The sequence below is a fragment of the Eublepharis macularius genome, chromosome 5, assembly GCF_028583425.1.
Source record: "Eublepharis macularius isolate TG4126 chromosome 5, MPM_Emac_v1.0, whole genome shotgun sequence".
Taxonomy (NCBI): domain Eukaryota; kingdom Metazoa; phylum Chordata; class Lepidosauria; order Squamata; family Eublepharidae; genus Eublepharis; species Eublepharis macularius.
In genome coordinates, this window is record NC_072794.1 from 50,591,104 (window position 1) to 50,616,171 (window position 25,068).

General features: G+C 40.1%; 1 protein-coding gene across 1 annotated transcript in view; it reads right to left on the reverse strand.

Annotated features, from left to right (window-relative positions):
* The window catches only part of ARHGAP29 (Rho GTPase activating protein 29), a 98,845-nt gene that overhangs the window by 7,884 nt on the left and 65,893 nt on the right, over nucleotides 1-25,068 (reverse strand). The window contains exons 4-19 of the mRNA XM_054979727.1: nucleotides 21,145-21,241; nucleotides 19,547-19,619; nucleotides 13,565-13,631; nucleotides 12,965-13,102; nucleotides 12,647-12,711; nucleotides 12,105-12,215; nucleotides 11,894-11,974; nucleotides 11,392-11,577; nucleotides 11,039-11,176; nucleotides 10,765-10,955; nucleotides 8,047-8,210; nucleotides 6,911-7,039; nucleotides 6,668-6,766; nucleotides 2,333-2,496; nucleotides 916-1,104; nucleotides 667-804 (exon numbers count right to left, since the gene is read on the reverse strand). Of these exons, the coding sequence (XP_054835702.1) occupies nucleotides 667-804; nucleotides 916-1,104; nucleotides 2,333-2,496; nucleotides 6,668-6,766; nucleotides 6,911-7,039; nucleotides 8,047-8,210; nucleotides 10,765-10,955; nucleotides 11,039-11,176; nucleotides 11,392-11,577; nucleotides 11,894-11,974; nucleotides 12,105-12,215; nucleotides 12,647-12,711; nucleotides 12,965-13,102; nucleotides 13,565-13,631; nucleotides 19,547-19,619; nucleotides 21,145-21,241 (2,030 nt within the window). The remainder of the gene's footprint in view (nucleotides 1-666; nucleotides 805-915; nucleotides 1,105-2,332; nucleotides 2,497-6,667; nucleotides 6,767-6,910; nucleotides 7,040-8,046; nucleotides 8,211-10,764; nucleotides 10,956-11,038; nucleotides 11,177-11,391; nucleotides 11,578-11,893; nucleotides 11,975-12,104; nucleotides 12,216-12,646; nucleotides 12,712-12,964; nucleotides 13,103-13,564; nucleotides 13,632-19,546; nucleotides 19,620-21,144; nucleotides 21,242-25,068) is intronic.

Genomic DNA, 25,068 nt, shown 5'->3' on the forward strand with positions numbered 1-25,068 from the left:
GGGAACTCACTGGGCGACCCTGGCCCAGTCACACTCCCTCAACCTCACCTGCCTCACCAGGTTGTCGTGAGGATAAAATGGAGGAAGAGAGAATGCTGTGAGTCCCCATTGGGGAGAAAGGGAAAGTATAAATGAAGTAAACAAAATAAATGAAATGCTCCTGTCAGACAGTATATCACATGTGCAAATAACAGTATTACTACTTAATCTGAAGCTAATTTACAATCAAGGATTAATAAAGCTATTATTAAAATGATGAAATGAATATGGTTAATCCACCCACATTTACCTGTCTTCATCTCCTTCACCCCACTCTAGGCAACAGATAATTTAGGAACTCATAACAAAGACCAATTATATTCGATGTATTTGCCTCGCCCAGCCTTGGAGTTCATGCAATAGAGCATCAACACTTTTAAGTCTGAATCCTTAAAATACTGATGATACCCATGTCATATTACAAAAATAAATATGGGATTCCCCCATACTATAGTATATTCACAACAGTTCATTGATTAAAGAATTTTCACGATGCTCCTTGGGGGAAAGAGGAAAGTGGAGAAAGGTCCATTCTGCCAAATCCTTCCATGTACTTTCCTACAAAATGCAAACCCGTATTTACTTCAATAAATCTCCCAGCCAGACTAAACAACAGTGTGTAGTTACCTGACGAAGATACAACTTAAGGACATTACTTATATCGTGTGCATAGAGTTCTGACAACTCTACCAAGTCCTTTCCATTTTCAAATGCTTGACAAAGCTTTTCAACTCTTGATTTGGCTCCATTCACACGATAGATACCCTTAAATACAACAGAAAACACTGTAATCAACTGCAAAAACAAAATGTTATTTGCAAATTATTTTAGAGACTGCGTATAGGTACAATCTCTGCAATGCCAATTAATATTTACCTTTACGTTCAGGGCTCTGCTTTCAATTTCAGAGGTACATTTTTTGATGATGAAGGGAATGCCATCAGGAGTATTTTTGGCAGCTTGAGTAAATTCTACTCCAAACAGATGAAGTCTTCCATGAAGTTTTTTGTGTCCACACTGAATGGCTAAAGTCTCCAAACATTTCTTATGACAGGCCAGAGAACACTAGAAAATACACACATAAATTCACATTCCAGAAATTTTCAAGATGGGAGCCAAGAAATAATTTCTACCAAGGACACAATCATATCACCTTGCCCTTAAAAAATGTTCAAAATGGGCAGGTAAGTGTTCAAATCTGTTGGATTCAAGAGGCTCTCAAATCTAGGGAGGATTAAAGTCTTCTTCAAGGCAAAAACATCTAGGCCCCTAACATCAGTAAAAAAGAGGGTGGTCCACTTATATCCAGCTGGTTTTAACCAGCAAAGACAGGAAACATGTCAAGCAGAGAGGATTTGGAACAGTTCCCAATTTATATATTTAGAAATCTAATACGGACATATATATACACACATATATATATTACATTATCTCCTACATAACATAGGACAAGTGACATGAATGAAGATGATCCTTCTCAAAGGCTTACCCAACTTGGGGCCAAATTGCATGTCATGACATTTTTCCATCAAGAAAGGGAGGGTGCCAATTTAAACACAGCACAACATTTTGCCAAACTGACAGCTCCAATGGATATATTTAAAATGTTTCTATTGTATTATTTATACTATTGTAACCTGCCCTGAGTCCGCTTGCGGGGAGGGAAGGCTAGCAATTGAATCAATCAATCTCAGCAGAGGTGCAATAACAGATCTACCACATAGTGTGCTCTGGCCTCTCTGACTTGATGTATCTCAGGAGAAGATTTCTCTTTCGGTCCTTCTAACATCCAACTGAAAACAAGGAAAGATGTCACAAATTGGAAAAGCAAAATTTTCTGCCTGGACTATCAAGAGTGTGGCCTCCTTTCTGCCCAATGCTTAATTGTTGTTTTTATATTTATTATAAATATAATAACTCTGTATTATATTTACCAGAGTAAATATATTAACCAGATTATTATATTATTATTATATTAACCAGAGTATTATAACTCTGGTTAAATATGTGACTTTGTTGGCTTTAATGGTTTTAAAATGTGATTTTATTATGTATACTTTAATTTGTTGGCTGCCTTGGAGGTCCTGATGAGGGAAGAAAGGTGGGGGGAAAATCTGTAAAATAAAAATTAAATAGGAGGAATATCACCTTCAAGCACCTTGCAGTGGGAGACAGAAATTGCAGGGTAATGAGAGTACAAATCAAGTTATTGTCTAGTTTCATACCTGACTGCAGCAATGATGTCGCCCAAGAAATTTCAAAACAAAGCCAAAAAGCCTTCTTGAATTCCTACCTCCTCACATTCTGCGCCATGGAACACCACCAGACTGTCACATTCTCTACATTTAGATGGAGCCCTCAGCTTCCTCAATTTGTGTGTCTGAGCTGCCTTAGACAGAAGAGTGTTTCTAAAAGGTCCAGGAGAACTGGCAATTTCAGTTGCGAGATCATTTAAACCTTGAAAGACAAAGATCAGCAATTACTTCCTTAATACATCCCTATTTGTAGGCAAGTGCTGCAAATGTAATCTTCAAGATCCAACTTGAACTCTACATTTGCAAAGATAGTAAATGCTCTCTATCCAAACAAAGTTATTTCCAACATTTTGTAGCTGTCTGAAAACTCTCGATTCAACAATTACTGTGGTATACTGGTTCCACTTCAGGCAACAGGAGGCAGAAAAGGAATATGACTGACAGGGACATTATTCAACCAGAACAGTTATCTTTCCAGGAAACAAGATTATCTTGACTGACATTTCTGTAGCTAGCATTTCCACTTTCTATCAGTGAATTACTGTTTTGGGAAGAATTTGTTATATGAGACCTATGTTTGTGTGAACTATTTTATTCTCTGGAAATGTGCTTGATAGGCAGGGGCAAACTTTACTGGGGGGCAGGCCAGGGAAGCAGATTAGGAAGAAGGCATAGGCTACTGCTTCCTACACCCACAACTCACAATAAACAGCCAGTTTTCTACCTTAGCAGAGCAAATGTTTCACTTGCACATGTGGCATGCCCAGGTGCAGAAACTGGGTAAGGTGATGTAAGTAGCAGACCAGGCTTTGCTTCCTGTAATAGGCCCACCTTGCAGAATGAGAAGTAAAGGCAGAAACTATGGCTCCCCCCTCATCTCAGAAAGGAGGAACATTCTCTCTCTCTCTCTCTCTCTCTCTCTCTCTCACACACACACACACACACACACACACACACACACAATTCGTATCTCCCTGCCCTCATTTTTCTAGCGAGAATTTTAATTGTTTGTAGAACAGGAAAACTCTTCCCTGTCCTCGGTCAATCTGTTTCACATTTGGAAAGGAGGATCTTTTGGGTAAAGGGCATAACCCTTACGTGCTTCATCCCAACTGGAATGGAGAAAGTTATACCTGGACATGCATTTTCTATTGAAACCAATGGAAAGGCTACTGGTGTGACTTCCTAATCACCTAACTTTAATTCTGATATTAAGATTTGAACCGAAATGCAGTGTTTTTTGCATTCTGCTAATAATTTGTTACATAAATGACATCTAGATACCTATACTGCAATACAGCACATAGCTAGGTTAAAGATCCAGCTACAACTTTGGGTCACAGATTAATATATTTACACAAGGTTATCAGAGGTAAACTACACATTTATAGAAAGTGCAAGGTACAATCTTTATGTGACTGTGCCACTTCAGAATGCAAGAGGGGCATATTGTTGAATGATCCCTGCACACAAAATATTAGCATGTCAAGGGGAAAGGTATCTTGGAACAACCCACCTGCATTTTGAAGTAGCCAGCCCTAGGAAGACTATTTATTTGTTTTTAACATTTTTAACATTTACATGCCACCTTTTCACCCAAAATAGACTCCTCAAGGCAGCAAATGCCCTGACCTGGATAGCTCAGGCTAGCCCGATCTCATTAGATCTCAGAAACTAAGCAAGGTCAGCCTTGGTTAGTAATTGGATGGGAGACCACCAAAGCCCAGGGTCACTATAAAGAGGCCAGCAACCTCTGTTAATAAGTTGGCAATGACGTGATGGCATTTTCCACCAACACCAAAGCAGCTGCAATGGCAAATATTATAACATTTAAGATATTAAAGTAACATTTAAAATGTGTATCTAAAATACAATAAAATATATAGACATATAGATAAACACACATACACAAACCAGGGAGGAGTCCAGTACAAGGTTACTGGGATACACCAAACCAAACAAAAATTCTTCACCAGCTGGTAGAAGACAATGACAGAGGTAGACAAATGAATCTCCCTAGGAAGTGAGTTCCAAAGTTCTGGTGCCAAGACTAAGAAGGGCCTCTCTCAGGTCATTACCCATCAAGCCTCAAATGGCAGAGGCACCCAAAGCAAATCCTTTGAAGATGGCTGGAGTGGAAGGATAAGCTCATATGGAAGATGGCAGTTATGCTGATCTCAAACTATGGGGCTTTAAAGGTCAGCACTAACACCTTGAATTGTGCCCAGAAGCAAATTGGAAACCAGTGCAGATGGATCATGATTGGAGTCATATGATCCCTAGGATATACTCCAGCCAGCATTCTGTACCAATTGCGGCTTCCAGACAGTTTTCAGCCCTACGTGGAGTAAATTGCAGTAATCTCATCTAGATGTTACCAAGGCATGCGCCACAGTGGCAAAATCTTTCATGCCCAGGAAGGGTCACAGCTGGCTCACCAGGCAGAGCTAGTGAATGGTGCTCTTGGTCACAACTGCCACCTTTTTATCCAACAGGAGGCCTGAGTCCAGCTATATATGCTGTTCCTGAATATTGATCCAAATGCAAGTAAAAGTTATTACTTTGCAGCATTGACTTCTACTCACAGCTTTGTTCAGAACGGAAAACTTTTCAGTGAAACAAGAGAACATTTATATGCAAGATGAGCCCTGTAGTGTTAAAATATTTTAATGGAAGCCTGAAGAGTATATAGTCAGGCTTCCAAATGCATCTTGCAATTCTCAACACACATACTCTGCAGTACCATCATAATCCTGAGCAAGCCATGTGGATGACAGTAGCAGACAAGGAGGACAAAATAGTTCTAGAAAGGTCCCCTCCATCACCAAGCACCCTGACAGATGATTCATGTGGCTCAGAGGTAGCCACTGTGCAACTTGCCCATTGGCAGCCAAAGTATGACTTGTCCTCTCTGGAATTTCCCCCTTAATCCTGGAGTGCAGTGGGCTTACTCAGGAATAAGCCTGCATACAGCCAACAAAAGCAAATGTGTTTTGGCTGAATGCTAGGATAAGTCTTAATGGAAATCCACTAGGCAGAGCCACAGCCCCACTCATTCTCCAGGCTGCCCATTTCCCCTCTCTGAGGAAACTGGAATTTGCTCTAGCAAACAGTCTGTTTCTTTTGCCAGCTCCGTCCCTGCTGCTGTTTCCTCACAAGCCCTTGGGCTTCTTCTCCACTGAAGATGGTGGCCACAGCACCAAAAGCTTCCTTCGGAGTGAGGCAGGGAAGAATGCTGTCCAGCAAGGAAGAGAAAGAACAAGAGAGCACATGCCCACCAGAGCAGCTGGGGAGGGTGTCGGGGAGGGGGAGGTTTTTGACCAGCTCTTCAGAGCAGCTGACTACCAGAAACTCACTGGTGAAGTCATTGGCCAGTCTGCCCCACCTGCAGCCTAGACAGGTCAGTGAACCAGCATCATTTAGTAATGCTTCAGAGTATGGCTACAAATTTAGTACTATTTACTCTCCAAAAATGTAACTTTTTATCATTACCTAACTCATACATTTCATGCACACACATTTTGGGCTTTAAGCTTTCGAGAGCCACAGCTCTCTTTGTCAGATGCATGGAGGGTATGAAGAAACTGGCCAGATATATATAGGTGGTGAGGGGAGAGGGTGCAGGGAGTCCATCAAGGACTTAAAGGTCACCATAGTTCAACAGAAACCTTTCAAAAACAAAATCCAATGGGAAGCTGCTGAACTGGAATTAATATGTAAATCTGACTCAGTAAGGCTTGGATTGAATACAGACTATGAATGGTTATCTCATTACCAAAAGTAACTGCCATCATGCACTCTATTCAGATTCTACCATGGAGGGGAGGGGATCATACCTGGCCTGGATTGTGCATTCCACCTCTTTCATGACTTCTTGTAACTTATTTACACCTATATATCTCTGGCCAGTTTCTTTATACCCTCCATGCATCTGATGAAGAGAGCTGTGGCTCTCAAAAGCTTATGCTAGAATAAAGTTGGTTAGTCTTAAAGGTGCTACTAGACTCTTTACTGTTTTGCAACTACAGACTAACACAGCTAACTCCTCTGGATTTTGGGCTTTGATACTTTCTGCCAACTTATTACCTGAACCAAAGAGAAGCTTAACTGCTTTCCACTCTGGTAAACAGTTGCTTTGCAGATACATTAATATAATTGCTGAGCACCTTAGCCTTATTTTTTTCTAAGTCAGAGATGAGATCAGTCTGTACTATAATCTCAGGTTAACAATAACCTACTTGTTTGATTTGACAAGGCAACATTCCATTTATCTCATCTGTCTGCCCTCTGACAAAAAAAAGAGGGCAATCAAATACATTGAGTACTTTAAAGTCTTATGACAGATTATGAGTTCATTTTAGTAGCAGCATTACCACAGTCAGAAGGAGAGGGTGGCTCTCTCTCATCAAGATCATCTGCAGAGGACATGGTACCAGTAGATGGTGTTCGAGGAAGCCTCCTTTTAAAGTCTCCTATGGAAGAGATGACATCTTCAGACTTTTACAGAGCCTGACTATTCACTACTTCTCAATAATGGATTCTGGATTAAGCTTGCAATCACTGCCAAGATACATTCATGTTTAAAGATTAATATCACTTAAGAGATATATCTGTACCTGGACTTGCAGATGGAGAGTCCACAGATCGTGACTCACTACTTCCTCCTGCACTTTCAGAGTCACTGCACATTCCTCCACTTTGGTTACCAACAGACCAGGACCTAAAGGGTGGTGGTCCTCTTGCAACTTAAAGAAAAAAGAAAGTATGTCTCATGACTGCAGCATTCTATTCAAAACAGTGTTCTCCAAATTTCTAGTAAGTAAGGCCCATCGGCTTGGATCCACCAGATTTCCCCTTATGTTAGGGTCCTTCTGCAAGTGGAAATATGAAATCTCATGCTAGATCCCTTGCAGTAAGTTAAACACAGCATATCCCAAACTACTTTTTCATTTACACTTAAGATGTAGGGAGGGAATTGTGCAAGATCTTGCAGAAGTGGAACCGCTAAGTCTGTTTACATTTCCACGTGCACTGCTGGATCCAACCTGTTTTTTTGAATTTAGGATGTCTCCAGTTTTAACACCAAATTTAGAATGTCTGAAGTATTAGCTATTTATCTGTGAGAGACACTATTCTGGGCTTGCCTCCTGTGAAGGCAGATAATTCTGCTGCATTGGAGACTGAATTAGATTTGTGGCATAATAATCTACTTCATTTGGATACTGAATGGAAGGAAAAATTGAAAGCAGTATATTATGCAAAGATGCAGCAAGTAGATGCTTGTGAATGTATACTCTGAGCTTAGCAGAAGCATAAAATAAATTATGAAAGAATCACACTAGAAATTCTCTTATGGCTTTCTATTTAGCACGCACTGGTACCCTCCCTGTTCACAAGTCACTTCTAAAAACTTGAAATGTGATTGCATATTCAAATGTGACTGCAAATTCAAGTAAGTTGGCTAAAACATTTAACACCAAATTCTGTTACCGATACACACAAAAAACTCAAGAATTATCCACATTTGCCACTTGGCACATTAATATTTTAGCAGTGAAGCAAAATTATTTACTTTATACTTTTACTTTCTTCTGACAGTTTTCTGAAATAGCTACTCATTAATACACAAACGCATCTGCCTGAATTAAGGGACTACACAGACTTTAAAAGTTGTTTTCTACGTGATACACTGCTGCATTGCAGTCATCTGCCAAAGATCGCCATGAGAATTAGAAACTCATTTAAAAGTTACCAGAGATATCGGTGCTACTAGAAGATCTTTTTTCTCCAATTTTTTGGGAGCGGCAATAGGATGGGCTTCCAATGTCTTCTACTGCATGAGTGGAAAAGTCTCCTGAACACTGAGATAAGTTTCCTTGAGATGCAGGTGCATGGTTTGATCGTTTACTGAAAATCCTTGGAAAACAAAAAAGCAGTTTTTGGAAAATGTAAATTTATATTATGTACTTCCCTTCAAGCTTTAAATTCTTGAGCCTAAGATTGCATTATAAGCATGTTTACTAAGCAATCAGGCCCATGGAACTCTACAAAACCTTAGGCAGACACTTCATAGCTCAGTGAAGATGCACCTGTATGAACAAAGGCTATTTTTTAAAAAACTTTTTATTAACTTTAAAACAACATACAATGCATAAACAAGAAAACAAATTACACAATGTTAAAGTCAACTATAATACAAGAAAAAACAGATAGCTTATAATATACTACCAGTTTTCAAATATAATATTAACAAAGAAATAAGATTCAGTTAGAGAACTGCAATATATCTAAGCAGAGAGGGAGGTTCTTTACACTTTGTATGAAACCTAACATATCGCTCAGAAACACCATGAGACAAACAATAAAAGTTTTGGAGGGTGTATATCATTGGTTAACTACAAAAGCTATTTCTGTTGTCAAAATAATATTAAGTGTTTTCCCCTCAAGTACACTGGAAAACCCTAGGGGGTCACCATAAATTGGCTGAAATCTGCCAAAAACTTCTCAATGGGAACTACAAAGCAGAAACTATAACATGGATGCCTATAATTTATTTATTTATGTCATTTATAGTCTGCCTTTCTCAGATACTCAAGGCGGACTACATAGTGTGAGATTAGTACAGTCGATTTCAAGGGCATTTCTATAAACAATGCCATAGGATAAATAAACACAATTTTACAAAGACATAGCATTAGCAAGAATCCAATACAGAGTTGAAGAAATGCTGAAACAGAACATAAGCAATTCTAGGGCTGACATTAGACCACATGAAGCACAAGTAGCTCATAGGAGCACATTTTTAAGACAACAAGTAGTATGTAAGGCAACATAGTGGTGAGGTCTATGGTCCTCAACTCATTAGCAAAGCATCTGAGAGCTCCTCCCTACAATACAAAAGCCTTTTTGAAAAATTCGGTTTTGCACTGTTAGGAGAGTGGGGGCTTTCCTGACCTCCTCAGGCAGGCCGTTCCACAGGGTAGGGGTCACTACAGAGAAAGCCCTTGTAGAGGCAGCTGTTGATTTTGCTCATGTGCAGGGTGGCACTTGCAGGAGACCCTGTTCAGATGAGCGAAGCTGCCATGGAGGAACATAAGGAGGGAGGCAGTCCTGTAGGTATGCCTGACAAAGGCCATGAAGAACTTTGTATATGATAACCAATACCTTGAACTGAGCACGGTAACTGATAAGTAGCCAATGGAGTGACTGCAGAATGGGGGTGACGTTCATGCTCCTGCTTGCTCCTGATAGCAATCGTGCCGCAGCATTTTGCACCAGTTGGAGTCTCCTAGTTAATTTGGATGGGAGACCTATGTATAGTCAAGTCTTGATGTTACCATAGCATGGATCCAGGTGGCCAGGTCAGAAGGCTATCCTCTCCCTCTTCTCACACTTATTTGCAGAAATATCAGGCAGAAACTGAGCCACAGTTGTCACTCTCTAACTCCTTTGCTATGTTAACGTATTGCCTACCTATCAACTTGCTTTCATATTATAGACCAGAGGTTCTTAACCTGTAGTCCAAGGACCCTTAGGGGGTCCATGGATAGACTTTAGGGGTTTTTGAGGACCAGGTGCAAAAATGACTTTTTCTTTGAAAATTGTCTTTGTGGGAAAATATTTTTAAAATGTCAAATTATGTTATTAAAGTATTGTTTCACTTCAAACAAGTGTAGGGTGGCATAGGATGCTATACATGGTCAGTGTAGGGTGGCATAGGATGCTATACATGGTCAGTTAACGTATAATCATCATCGTCACCATGTTATGATCTCCAGAATAGTTTCCTGTTGATAGAAACTGAAGAAAGTATACCCTGCAGTTATGATTATGGTCATCTGTCTTTGTTTACATCAGATGACAGTAAATTTTGCATGCATGTTTTTATGTGCATTTTTCTGTGGATGGGGTCTATAGCTTTCATCAGATTCTCAAAGGGGACCAAGACTCAAAAATGATTAAGAACCATTGTTACTGATGAAACTGTTCACAGGTGTTGCTGTTTTTGGCAAAATCTGAAGTGTTATGCCTTGAATTAATGATACGGGGTGGAATGGGGCAGAGGGCAAGAATACAGCATTACAGGGATCAACAAAACAAGCATGAGAAAAATGAAGAGTGAAAACTCCTGGAAAAAAATAGGCAGGTGTTTGAGACAGAAAGAGACTTAAGGGGGAAGACCGACAGAGAGCGAAGTGACTAGGAGATGCAGATGCAGAGATGAAGTTTACATACTGATCTGAAACAATCAGCCAGAAATTTGGCTACTCTGCTTTTATTCTATAAGGATTCACATATCTAGGACCCATTTCCATTCATTTCCCTACCATTTAGAGGCATTTCACAAACTGCTGAACAATGTCTGATTTATTAAAATGACGAGTTCATTTTATTATTTTCTGTCTACATTCCTCTAGCATTTTGCTCTAATTTACTGCCAAATAAGCCGAGATGTTATCTATACACTCACCCTCCAACCTGGGAGCTCTGACTTTCAAAGGAACCCGATTCAATGGGGACATCATCTTTTGGCAAATTCTTCACAAACTCAGAGTACTTCTGTCCTGGGTCATAGAGCTTGGCACTTTCACAGAGGGACTGACAGTTAACTGGAATAGACACAACTTGGGCATGTTGCATCTGGAACAGATTAACTGTTGCCTGTGTGGAAGAAAGATACACAAATTTAAGAAACAGATAAGCTTATTTAGTATTGGTCTCCCCAGTAAAATACCCATCCTTACTGCTTTAAGTGTCAAATCACACTGATAAACAAGTTCCCGCAGCTGAGTTAAGACATCGCTTTTAAAATTTTCCAGATCGTTTCGTTTTTCTTCAACTTCAGCCACACTGGCTTTGAAATGTTCATTGGCTTCTTCAGCCTACAAAAAAGCAAGCATGTAGTAGGTAAGTGACAATGGTAGAATTTCCTACTCAAGTAGTCAAAATCTCTAGATCCAGTAGCTCATTTGAAAAAGAACAAGGAATATAATTTAGGTAACACGTATGAGCCAACATGCCCTAGGTATGCTTAAACCTTTTCAACAATTAAACCAAGACAGTTTCACGGCAGTCATTTCTGAAGAGGATTCCTTACTTTTTGGAGAGCCTCTTCTTCCAGCTTCCGTTTTTTCTCTAACTTGCTGGCATCTTTAACAATGCCCCCATTGGAGATCAGATGCTCCTCCTCAGCACGGGCAGTAGATGATTTTGCCTTTTCATATTCATCTTGCCGCTGAATGTATAACAGCCTTGCTTTTTTTACGGTGGATTCTAGTTCTTGCTGTTCATAGTGTAAGAAAATATCTCTATATTAGCAGCTTTTACAATGTAGTACAGAAAATTAATATGCCATTGCTGTGTTGCTCTAGCCCCCCCCCCCCTTTATTTTGTAAGTCTATTTCAATATAAAGCATCAAACTGATGGGAAAGAGGGAGAAGCAAGCATTCATATTGTGAAGTGGGAGGGGGAAGGCTGAGAATTTTATATAAAAATTAACTGTAACAAAGAAATCTGCACATAGAACTCAAGTTTACATGGTAGCTGAGAATTTCTCATGCTACATTAGATGCAGCATGTAATATGCAAAGATACCAACCATTTTCTTTTGTTCTCGTTGCCAAAGCTCCTTGATCTCTTTCCTCTGTTTATCCAGTTCATTTTTTCTGCCAAGGAGTGGCTACATGAAAGAGAAATTCAGTGACTGTGCAAGAACGTATCAGTAGCTAATTATCTACACACACACACAAACACACACACACTTCCCTCTCCCTGAACATCCAGAAACATTTCTAATAGAAGAAAGTTACCTGAACAAATTTATTAGCTTGGAGAGCTGCTGCTGTTTGTTGCCAAAGCTGACTGTTCTCTATATCATTTTGAAATGCACTGATGAATATTGATTGGAATGGCATGTAATCCTATAATAAAAAAAATACAAGTAATAATATTCAGTAAGATTCAGAAATAGAAACATGTCTGTCTAGATCTTGGAAGTATTCTGCTGGACCTCCCCCCCCCTCTTTAAGTGTCAAAGAGCTTTAAACAGACTAATTTCAAAATGTCTGCAATATTACTGAATCTTCTCAAACATTCCAGTAACAAATGTACTTCAAAAATACATTATGGAACTATACTTGGTCCTCGATCCCCAAAATATTATCAAAAAGAATAAAAATTAGTAGCTTCTACCAAGATTGCTCATACTTTGTCTTAATGCGACTTATAAAAATGTTAAATAAACCAATTACATCTCGGCAGAATCTAGTTACTAAACAGTTATGAGTAAGAAAACACCAAAGGAGCTTGATTCCACATAATTTCAAACTTCAAGTATTCACTGAATACTCACCTGGGGGGCAATGATAGCCTTAGTTGTTTCAGCCATTTTTGCCAAGCCTTTAGTACACTCCATTTCTGTAGGGAGGAAAAATTTCTCTTAGTGAGTATGAAAAGAGTGAAAGCAAACAACCCCCTCCCTAGTCTCCTTTTAAGACAGACACACTATTTTGCCACAGTCTCTCAGACACAGGAAACAGGCGATCGTTTCATTCATTTCAGTGAACAGCTAATTTAGAAATCACATTACTGACAGTCTGTAGCGCACTCCTGACAACAGATTTACTTCCATCATGACAAAGCTCATTAAGTGCCAGAAAGAGCCACTCACCCAAGTTAAGCTTTTTTTCTACCCATGTAACTATGTCCTTTGCATATTTTGACCATGCTTTAGCGTAGGACAGAGCTGATTCAATTCCATGATCATTTCTTAAAAGAATGCTATCAACTTCTTCAGCTCTACAGTGCCCTGAAAATAAAGGGTCAAGCACAAAAAAGTGAATTTTAGACATGACCACACAGCAACAGGAAATACAGTAATAGCCAACTGTGAAGATTAAAGTAGCTCTGATCCTGAGTCTCTTTAATGCCAGTTGACACTAAAGAGAACTGACAGTGGGTTTAGAACACATTAAAAGATCATACAATTATATCTTGACAAATTACATGGCCAACATAAACCTTCCTAACGGAAAATATTTGAAAATATTTGAATGGATGATAATCAGTCTAACACCAATCCTTAATAAGTTTCCTGTGATTCAAATGGGACAGACTCCAATCCATAATTTACTATACTGAAACAGCAATCTCCCCTCTCAAAGCATTATGATTAATATAAACGCAGCATTTGTAGCTGTTTTCACATTTTATTAGCATTACACTCTACACGTTTAAAGTGTTACACAAGATACAAAATCGCTGTGCTTACCTGTCGCTTGAATGTCATCCCTTTCATGCAGTGATCCTCCAGAATCCACAGAAAGATTTTCAAAAGACTGGTACACAACAAAACAATCTGTTAGCATTAGCTAAATATACATATGACTAAACAAAAGTAACATATGACAGACAGATATATGAATTTATACTAATCAGTTATAGTGACATGCAGAAGGATGGCCTGGAACGTGTAATGCCTAATACATTCAAACCCTTCTTAAATATATAATGGGTAAAGTGACCAAGACATTTCAGATCCAATGTATCCTTTTATATATCTTTTAAAATTTTTAAACAGCCTTTTAAATCTTTGATGGAACCAATTAACAAAAAGGAAAAAACAGTAATTTTTTCTGCATAATTTTAGTCATGAACCTGTACACATCAACTATGCACAATACTTCTGATAGTTTCTCAATGGCAAAATCTCCCAGGTATACCTTTATTTATTTGCCCCTTCTTAGTAAAAAAAAATCCAAATGTGCATCCCAGTGCAGAAGAAGAATGGTTGCATGAAAAATAATTAAACTATAAAACTGGACCAAAAAAAGTCACCAAGTAGTGAAGTATTAAGCAATGTTTCTAGCGTTCCCCACTTTTAAGAACATTTTTGATAGATATTCAGTATCACATAGAGCTGGAGAGTGAAGGAAGACAAAGGATAAAAATAGCTTTAAAAGATTTGGAAAATGATTCAAGTACTGGAAGGAACCTAATATTATTAGGAATATTTCAAGCAATATCCAACAGCTGTCTGCAGCATGTGAAAAATCGCATTTCATATCTGGAAGTATCCAGGGGATGTACTGTATTTTTCTTGACAATATACTGATATCCACAAAACAGAAGTCAATATTGAGTCAAAAATGTGCACCATTTCAAATGCATATTTGTTATACTTGATAAACTCCAGTGGATTACTTCATCTTTTTTAAAAAAATTATGAGCCACTTTAAGCATATAATTAATGGGAAAGTGTCCTAGAAACATTCTACGTAAAATATATATACAAAATCTTGCTCACACAGTGCCCTATTTTGTTATGAGTTAAGCTCATTATGGATTTTTATCATCAACCACCCACACAACCCTTATTACCTATCAGGGGAACTCCAAACATGACAGTTTGTAAAAAGAATAGCTTCTCCTCCATCAGTTCTCAAGAAAGCTCCCTTTGACTGGAGATAGGCGATATCACCTTCAGCCCTCTGAAAAAGCTACAATAGGGGTAGCTTGCTGATGGTATGCACATTCAAGCCATTCTTGAGACTGATTCATGAGCTGAAGTTTCGTAGTATTGTACTTAAAAAAAAAAGTACTGCAAAATCCATGTGACCAGAGGAGACATGTGAATGGAAACTTCTCTCACTATCAATTACTCTAAACAACAATTTGTCTCTCCGCTATGGGATACTACAAACATGCTCTGCTGTAAAGAAAGGTCTATCATAACTCTTTGCCACTATATAGGAAGTTAAAATATTTAAACAGTTAACTGAATTGAAGCAGTATTCAGAGAAAAAGTGGTCAGATACAATCCCATTGCAGATGCTATGAAACCCTCCAATAGCACATTGTCTGTGGCAGCAGGAGGAAGCAGAGTGGGAGTAAATGGGAATGGCATCCACATGTACCGTCCCTGAACTATTTAGTCCCAACACACTAACTCTCCCTCCCTTTTGCTATACTGTAGCATTCCAAAAGCATCAATGCAACAACTGCATGCATACTCTGCACCAGGCAACACCCTTCCTGCCCCTTCCCAGCTAAACTAAGCAGTAAAGCTCAGCTGTGAAATAAAAACCCTGTCTGAATTGGGGCGGGGGAAGGGGGCAGGAAAGAATGCCATTTTGGTGTTCACTTTGATGTACCACATGTAGCCATCCCACAAATCCCTCCCTTGATCTGGATCTCCCTTCATCTGGATTTTTTCCTTTGAGCTCCAAAAGGGTGTGTTATTTAGTATATCGGGTCAGAAAATATATCCCAAAAATAACTTATTGGTTTTGGAGGGTATATTCAGGAACCTCAAGAAAATCTGGGATCATCAGACAGACTGGTATTGGAGTTCTTGGTTAATTCTGAAAATATTCAGAATATCCAGGGCTGCCATTTCAAAGGTTTCAGTACCCATCCCCCCTCACTTTTAGCAGTTTCCCAGGCAAAAAGGCGAGAGAGGGGAGGGAGGTAACATTCACAGGCGAATAGTATCGCATGTTAGAGGGGAACTCAAATGTCTGCCTAATCACGATGATAGAATCATCATGCTAGGATGGACATTTGAGCTCCCCCTAATGCGCAATGCCATTGGCCTCCCTCCTCCTCCTGGGAAGAGGCACTTTTGGAGGCAAAAGTGAGGATGAAAAGCTTGTGACCACCTACAGCTTCAGGGAGAGGGGTTTTTTTTGGAATTGTGTGCCTTCTGTTGCCAGTTTAGTTCTGCTGGGATCCTCTGGTTCTACTGGGCTTTGTTAGTTCTTTTTAGGGGAGGCCCTGGGCCACTCTTGTGTGTTTCTCTAAGGATTCTTTGCCCTGGAGAAAGAATTGGAAACAATCTAGAGTAGCTGGAGGTATCTTGTTCAGGAGCCTATAGAATCGGACCCCTTGACCCAATCTACTTGGGGGGGGGATCTTTAGAGGGCAGGCTGCCCTTATTCCATTGCAATTTTGGTAACATTTGCTCCAAAAACAATCCCTGCAGCCTCCTAGAAAAATTTCCTTTAAGAAGTAATGGAGCCAGTTAACTTCGAAATCCTGAAAAAAACCTGGATACAAATACCAAACCAATATTTAAGGACTCAAATATCAGGGATACTGCTATTTATGGCCTTCTTAATAACCAGAAACCAAAAAATATCATTTTTTTTTAGTGCACACCCCTAGCTCCAGGAGCCTCACAAGATTTATTTGTTTATGTGTTTATACCCTGACTTTCCACATATTTCAAAGTGGCTTACAAAATTATTTTTAAAATTCCAAATTAAAACAAAGGTAAACTCTCCCCTCTCTTAATATACCTGCTCTTCATAGACCCTTAAAATCCCTGGCAAATAAGCAAGCCCTGCAGCACCTCCTGGATACATTCCATGGAGGGCACTCCCCTCACTTCCTTAGGGACCCCATTCCACAGAGCAGTAAGTTGTCCTCAAAAGGAATGCAGCACTGTGTAGGTGCTCCCAAGAACAGAGGGGGCAGCCTGCTACCCACACAGAAAAACTTACCTGTGTGGAAGCAGCCTCTTTCCATCTGTGACTGGACATAACCAAAAAAGGAAGCATCACTATGCTGTTTCTTTCTAACTGAGACCATAAACTATGGATGACTTATCAAGAAGTATGATGCTATCATATATATCAATGACATATTATTTGTAGCACTAGAGTAGCAGCTCTACATATTCAAATCTTCCTCCATCAGAGCAGCAACAACTACCAGACCTAGACTTAATCCATTTTCCCATGCTACATACAGCACATCTGATAAAAGTCCCTTGAAAATCGAGCACTTCTCTTAGGTTATCTTTGTGCCATTTGAAAGTAAGCATTAATACAGCCATAGGCGGTTGTTTAGCAGTATTCTACTTCCAAAGAGCGAAGCAACAGCTGTGCATACTCTGATCATTTCACAATTACATTACTGAAAGTGTGCTCTATATGCGCTGTTTGGAAATATCAAATGCAGTTGCAAAAGTCTACTAATTGGCAGCAGTTCCTTAGGAATATACCTTGACCAGAACTGCCTAGGCAACCCAATCTTGCCAGATTTCAGAATCTAAGCAGGGCCAGCCTTGATTAGTAATTGGATGGGAGACCTCCAGTGAAGATCAGGGTTGCAGATGCAGACAATGGCAAACCACCTCTGTTTGTGTCTTGCAATGAAAACCCCACCAGGATTTTCATGGCAAGAGACTATGACTCTACCACCACCTTAGGACTACATTTCCAGGCACAATTCAATGCGCTAGCTCTTACCTGAAAAACTTTATGTTTCCAGGATTGAGGTAGCTTGCTTCCTTGATGGGGACACAGAACAGGCCACATCTCTGGAGGCAAATGCCTAGCCATTAGAGACTGGATTCCCTCCCTGCATCAATTTGCCATCGGGGCATGCTTTTGAACTTTAGGAAAGTCAGTGTGGTGAACTAGTTAGTAGAAAAGATCAAGAATCAAGTAGCACCTATAAGACTAACAAAAATTGTGGTAGGGTATGAGCTTTCATGAGTCACAGCTCACTTCTTCTGATAGTGTCAGAGTAGGAACTGTGAGACCCAGGGTGGATTCCCCAGGGTGGGCTACCCAGTGAGCTTCCATGGCAAAACAGGGAATTAAATTTGGGTTGCCCAGATCCTAGTCTGCCACTCTTAGCACTTCATCACACTGGCTGGATTAGACCAGGGGTCTATCTAGTCCAGCATCCTGTAAATAGCCAGCCATTGCCCAGGAGGGACAACAAACAGTAGCCAAGGAACTCCCCTGCTGTTGCCTCCTCCTAACTCTTGGTTTCAGTAGGAACTGTGAGACCCAGGGTGGATTCCCCACTCTGACATGGAAGCTTGCTGGATGAGCTTGGGCCAGTCATACACTTAAGCCAGACCAGCATCACAAGTTTTTTACAAGGATAAAATGGTGGAGAAGACATGATAGAAGCCGCTTTAGGTCCCTATCAGGGAGAAAGGCAGTGCATAAATTAAGTAAATATATAAGTACCAGAGGACAATATTTTTCTATCTGTCTAGGTCTATGGCAACCTTAGCTTTATTGCTTCCACTTTTAACTGCTTTTAATACTCCTGACTACTGTTTTGGTGCTTGAACGTTATTCTGCATAATTGAAAACTACTGAGTTTTATTATATTTTGTATTTTAACTATTGTGAACTGCCTCGAGAACTTCTGTTTTGCAAAGAGGATTGTAAATGTTTTAGATGTAGCAAAACATATACATAAAAAGAGTAATTGCCACAGATACAGATATGGCCTCAAATAGATCTTCCAGATTTTACACAAGGTGCAGAACACCTGATCTTTTCTAAGATTCCTGCTCTACTACATGCAGTTGAAGAGATACAACACTGCTGTAATTTATTGTTATATTTCCCATTTCTGGTTTTATAGAAGTTCTGCCATATTTCCAACACATTAAAAAAATTAAACATGGTGGTTTTAGGAATCCTTCCCTGATTAGTAGATCCAAACCTTCCATGGACCCTGCTTTAATGTACTAAGTGTGACTCCCGCAACAATTGCTCTTTACTCAATTAGTGTTCCTAGTTGAAAGTGGACAGAAGAGGAAAAACAGAGGTACCATTGCTATCAAGCTGTGAGTAAGACCATGGCTTTTTTTCAGCGGAAACGCGGTGGAACGGAGTTCCAGCACCTCTTGAAAATAGTCACATGGCCGGTGGCCCCGCCCCCTGATCTCCAGACAGAGGGGAGTTTAGATTGTCCTCCACATCGTGGCGCAGAGGGCAATCTAAACTCCCCTCTGTCTGGAGATCAGGGGGCGGAGCCACTGGCCATGCAACCATTTTTGCCAAGGGCGATTTAAATTTTTCAAAACTCCCCCCTTGTTCCAGCTGACCCAAAGTGACGTCATTGTGCGGTCCTGAGTTCCACCACTGAGTTCCACCACCTCTTTTGCCAGAAAAAAAGCCCTGAGTAAGACTATGAGCTTCTCTTAACCAGGTTATGCATCAGCAAAATTAATTACCACAATAAAGAAACTGCAGTCTAATAAACAACTACATTTCTACTGACATCCATACGGTTGTAGTGTATTTTGCAATTAGCTATGCAGCAATCAATTTTACAACTATGATTTCAAATCTCTGCAACAGTCAGATTTTTAATAGTTTTCATTTCGACAATAAGATTCAGGAAAGAAGAAAAATATACCATTTGCTACAACAACCTTGCTACAACCACCTTTCTAAAATCAAAAAGTGTTTTGATTTCAAGAACATATCCATCATACCTGACTCTGTCGAGATACAGGAAGACCCAATGCTGAGCCATTGTCTACATCTCCCATAAGGAAGTCGGAAACTCTGCCATGAGAACCAGAAAAAAAATTAACTCATTTGTTGCCTTGTTACACAAGAATGCCTACCAAACACACAGATCAGAAAACAAGATGGGAGTGTTCAGGATCTACTTAAGCCTGTAAAAAAAATTCTCTCTCCTTCATATTCATTACACAATTATAACTTGTTATTGGCACAAAGATGCTTCTGAAAAGAAGAGCATATTTCCCAAACACTGACTGAACAAGACCCCCTTTATTCACAGTAGAAAGACTGAGAGACACCTTCGTTACTATTGTGGAAAATGGGCAGAGCTCTGATGTAGTTTCAAGGAGCAGCCAGTAGCCAAGAAGTAATTACTGAGACATGTTTCCAAGTAAGGGCTGGACCAAGTGACACAAATTGGAATTGACAAGGGAGGGGAGAGTAATACTGATCAATGAACAGCAATGATGAGTCAAGTGGAAACAGAGGTGTACAGGAGATACCCAGGCCAATTCACATGTTACAAAGTTACTCTCAATGTCAGGGGCATTGTTAAGAATGGGGCAACTAGGATAAATGTTCCACATGGGGGGGGGGGGTTGCTGTGGGTCCCTCAACCATAATGCAGCCAGCTGTCCCAGCCACTACTCTGAAGCCACAAGTTGTGGAGGCTTCCAGGAAAGCTCATTGGCAGGTGGTCAAGCACACACACACCCTACGGCTGGTTGCCATCCTACCTGAGTGAAGCTGCTGCCTATAACTCCAGAGGCTCTGGAGTTCTGAGCAGCAATCAGCTGTTGGGAGGTGCCCTGATGTTACATCTACCTATACTTTGGTTGGCATATTATATCTAGCAACATCCAGCTGTGTGGGGTGTGAGCACTACACCACCTACTACCTCCAATGATTCTGGAGCCCTATCCTTGACTTTTTCCCAGGGCCCCAGAATCAATAAGACCACCTATGGAGCCTGTTGATGGAGGTGGTCCAGGAGTTCACTAGTCTAAGGTTCATTCTCAGGTCTGCACAAGCCTGATTCAGATCCGGACTGTGGAGCATGGGGAGACAGGATTTAAGCTTTCCTCCTGCGTTGTTTTCCCAGCCTAAAATGGCCTCAGGGTATCACTATTTGCTTCTTTGGGAGTATGTAACACTATCTTAAGTTTCTCCAACAGGACAAGTACTGGCCCCCTGAAATTTTCTGAGGATGGCTTAAGCACCATCTCCATGTCCTAAATCAGGCCACCACACACCTGGGACTCAGGTTGTAAGGACAGAACTCTCAGACCATTTTTAGCCTGTTTTCCTTCTGCAAAACAAGACCTAAAGCACCTGACAAACTCCATCCCCTCAACAAAAAATGAACCACCACCAAAAATCACAATACAACAACATAACAATAAAAGAGGAGCAGTAGCCAGGGGCGGCGCTGAGCAGGATTTAGCCCTTGATGTACAAGTAGCAGATTCTGGTCAACTGGAACAAGCTGACATGTGGAGTACATAACAACTTTGTAATGTATGAATTAGCCCCAATTTACTTCAGAAAACGGAGTGGTACTTACATGTTTCCAAAGGTAAATGCTAGTGTATCAATAGAAGAGAATATTTCACTTAAGACTTCTCGCTTGTTTTCTTCATTAACCTCTTTGAAGTTCACAGCTAAGGAAAAAAACAAAGGAAAGGCCAGTACATTTACTAGAGTGTACTTTCATAGGTGGCAACATGGCTCTTGAATTAGGATAATGATTTGGTATATGGAGCACATGGCAAGAAAGAAATTTGGTGCCTAGTGGTTAAGAATTAGGGAACCAAAAGCAATGAATATTGTAAACCGGATATTCTACTGACTTCCTTTGTGAAAGGAAAAGTTTTTCCTAGTAAATTAATACAACCTATATTCTGGATATTAAAAAAATTACACACTAATAAGCCGGAAAGTAGACTTTTAGTCTTTTACAGCAAGGTCTTCTTCAACTAAGCAATCCTTTATTGAACCGACCAATTTTCAAAAAGTAGACTAAAGCCATTGCAAAGTTATTTTAAGATAATTTTTCTTTTAAAAACTTGACTTGGTATAATTAAAATTTTATTTATTCCATTTATTTTTGTTTTCATTGGTTTCAATGGGAAATATTTCTGGCTGTATCTTTTCCCATTCATTAAACTGGGATGAAATTGTCAGGGATCGTATTCCTCAGAGGAATCCTACTTGAAAGGTTTTAAACAAACAAGAGAAAGCATCCCAAAGCAATTAAAATTTTTGCTAGAAAATGGTCATAGGGAGGCATCTGACAGCCTAATGAAGGAGGTAGCATGGCAGAATATGCACCAGTCACTGAACCTAATAGCTAACTACATGTGGACAGCGAAACAGCAAAAAAAGGCCACCCACAGAAAAGGAACCTATTTAGAGGAGTCTCCAAGTATGCAAAAACAAACAAACAAAACCTAACAACTTAAAATATAACCAGGCGCCATGTCTAGGAGAGAGATGTACAGCCATCTCAGTACCAGGTATACAATGCAGGTGACCCCACAAAGCTACCTTCTCAACAACCTGTTTCACAACACTGACATACAGATTTCTCTCCTTTCCCTTAGAGCAGAACAGTGTTTCCTAACCCGGGTTCCAAAGAACCCTGAGTTTCACAGGACATCAGGGGTTCTGCGGGAAACAATGGAATAAATAAATAAATAAATTGAAAACCTGCGAAACATTCCAAATATCCCTCAAAATCATGGTTATTAAGGCTATATTTAGTTGTTGTGTATCTATTTTTTCATATGGAGCACTAACAATACAAAAGGCAATAATTTAGCAATAATTGAACTGCACCCCTATCCAATTTTTCTGGTCCGTGAATGTCTTCATAGGTGTTTCAAGATCTGAAACATTAATTTAGGGGTTCCTCCATGAAAAAGGTTGGGAAACATTACATGTAGTTTCAGGATCCCTTTAAACAGTTCTTTAATTACTTAATGTTGTCCCTGGAGCTGCAGTTTTGGGAAGGAGCAGCCCTTCTCCCCTTGCCCCTTCCTCTCAGGCTGGTTTTCTGCTGAAAATAAAGCAGCTTTCTATAAGCAAACCACTCTGTTTCAGTCTGAAACCATACATGGGGCCCAAGTAGTACAAGTAAAACTTCTATGCCTATATCTGCCTGGCCCCATCTTCACTGGTGAGAAGACACAAAAATGAACCACTTGCGTTCCCTGCCTCACTCACATCTACAATGGTTTCAGACTTCTGCAATTTAAAGGCTATTACATTGTTGAGAATCCTGAGGAGAAAGAACTGCTTCATAATTTTGCAACTCTCCCACTTGAAGATCAAACAGCTATAATCTCCAGAATGGGAGGGGTTTATGAAAAGCTGGTGGAAATCCATCAAACGCCTGCAAAGGAGGAGATGGAAATAGCAACGGATGCCAGTATGACTGTGGGGGCTACCCAGAGCAAAGCCAACAACGATATGGATCATCTTCTGCTGGACTGTGCAAGCCCAAACCAGAAACAGAAGAAGCTAGAGGAAGAAACTGGCGATAATACGTCTCAAAGGAAGGGGCCTGACACCATAAGTCATGTTCCCAGTCAGGATGATCTTAAGGATGCCAGCTATAAGAGTTATAAAGGACAGCAGATCCTCACTCAAAACGGATGTGTCTATCAAGATCCCTATAGGACACTGGATGTAATAGAAACAGATTGACTAGCAGAGAGACAGCTTCGAAAGCAGAAGGATGTTAGGGGTTTTTTAAGGAGTTTTGCTTTTCGGTTTTTAAGGGGGAAGGGGGAGGGTGTGGTTTATACGGCCGGGGTGGGTTTGGGGGGCAACCCATCAGGGTCAGAACCAGGTCCGGCAGGGGGCCGTGGCACTGCAGGTGCGGGTCTGGAGATCAGGGCGGGGGTTGGATCCCAGACTGATGAGAGTGGTTCCATCGGTACTGTAGGTGGGAGGGGCAGATATGGTGGCGACAGGGGGCCATAACCAAGAGCCTGGACTTCTTGTTGCAATGGTACCGGGATCTGTCTGTCATATCCTGTCATCCATAGCCTGACAGGAGGTAGGAAACACACACTGCTTCACTAATCAAAATTCACTTCCAGCATGTTCTTATTCCAAATGGGGAATAGAAACAGGCACCTCTGTCTTCCCTCTGTTCCATGATTAGCATCACACTGTGTGGGGTTGGTCACAAACTGTGAAACCACATGATGGGGAGAATTATACCCTCGTTTACTGCATATTGTGACCTTGATATGAACTGGCTCCAGCAGAACTATTTCCCTCTATAGAAAGCTGGGAGGGATGGGCTCATAGATTTCCCTGCATCGCATCTGGTTTGGTCTTAGAAACAGTGACAATCTAGGGTGGTTCTATACTACAAATGTGCACTGTTGAAAGATCCATTTTTACATTCCACTACAATTAGAACTGAAATGAGGATTTAATGAAATGGAATATTCCCCCCCCCCAAAAATTAATATTGTCACACAACAACCTACTACATGTCTATACAGAAGTCAGTCCCTCTTAATAAAGGCATCTCTCTACATTTTTCCTTTTATTCCTTTGTTTACCACCTAATTACTTCCTATCCTCTCAAGGCATTGGGGAACAAATGGATAATTGTCATATCCCTCCTAGGAACAGGTAGATTTTTACTATGTGGCAAGCCAAAGTCATTACTCATGAATCTTTTGGTTAATATTGTGATTAAAAAACCTTAACTGTTATTTAAAAAATCAGCGGCTTTGGACAACTACAAAGGGCAAAGCAGTAATTCACACATACACCCCCCCACACACAACAAAATATGATAATTTACAGTTGATTAATGAATGCCAACAATCAGTCAGCTACAGGAGAGAAAAGGAATGAATTAAGCCGGAACGTGACATATTTTCAAAGGCTAGTAATGCCCCAAGAAATCTCACTAGCACTTTGTCCTTATGTCTAATGGCCTTGCACTGTAATTGCATTATGGTATGCAATGGGCAGAATACACCATTACCTGGATTAGACAAAGTAACAGTGATTCAATTGTGGCAATTACAGACTACACAGCAAGTGTAGAATCAACCTAAGAGTGGAACACAACATAAGGTTGAACAACTTGATTTGCTTCTCTTGAGTTCAGTGAGATTTTGCTACCTAGGAAAGTGTACTCCAGCTAAGTGAATAAAAGAAACTGTGAAAATTCTAACTGGCCATTTATTTTGACATGTTTTTTAGAATGCTGGAAAATAGATGTGCTAAATAGGAATAAAATTATTTCATAAAAAAAGCAAGTAGTTACTATAAAGATTATTGAACCAGGAAGAACTTTTTCATGGAAGGGTTGACATTAAACTGTTGATCATTTGACATTTTAAGCTATGGCTTATGAATGTCACCACTTAAGAGTCCCGTGCTGTAAGAGTGGCAAGCTGCAATACTGCAGCCCAAGCTCTGCTCATGACCTGAGTTCGATTTTGGCGGAAGCTGG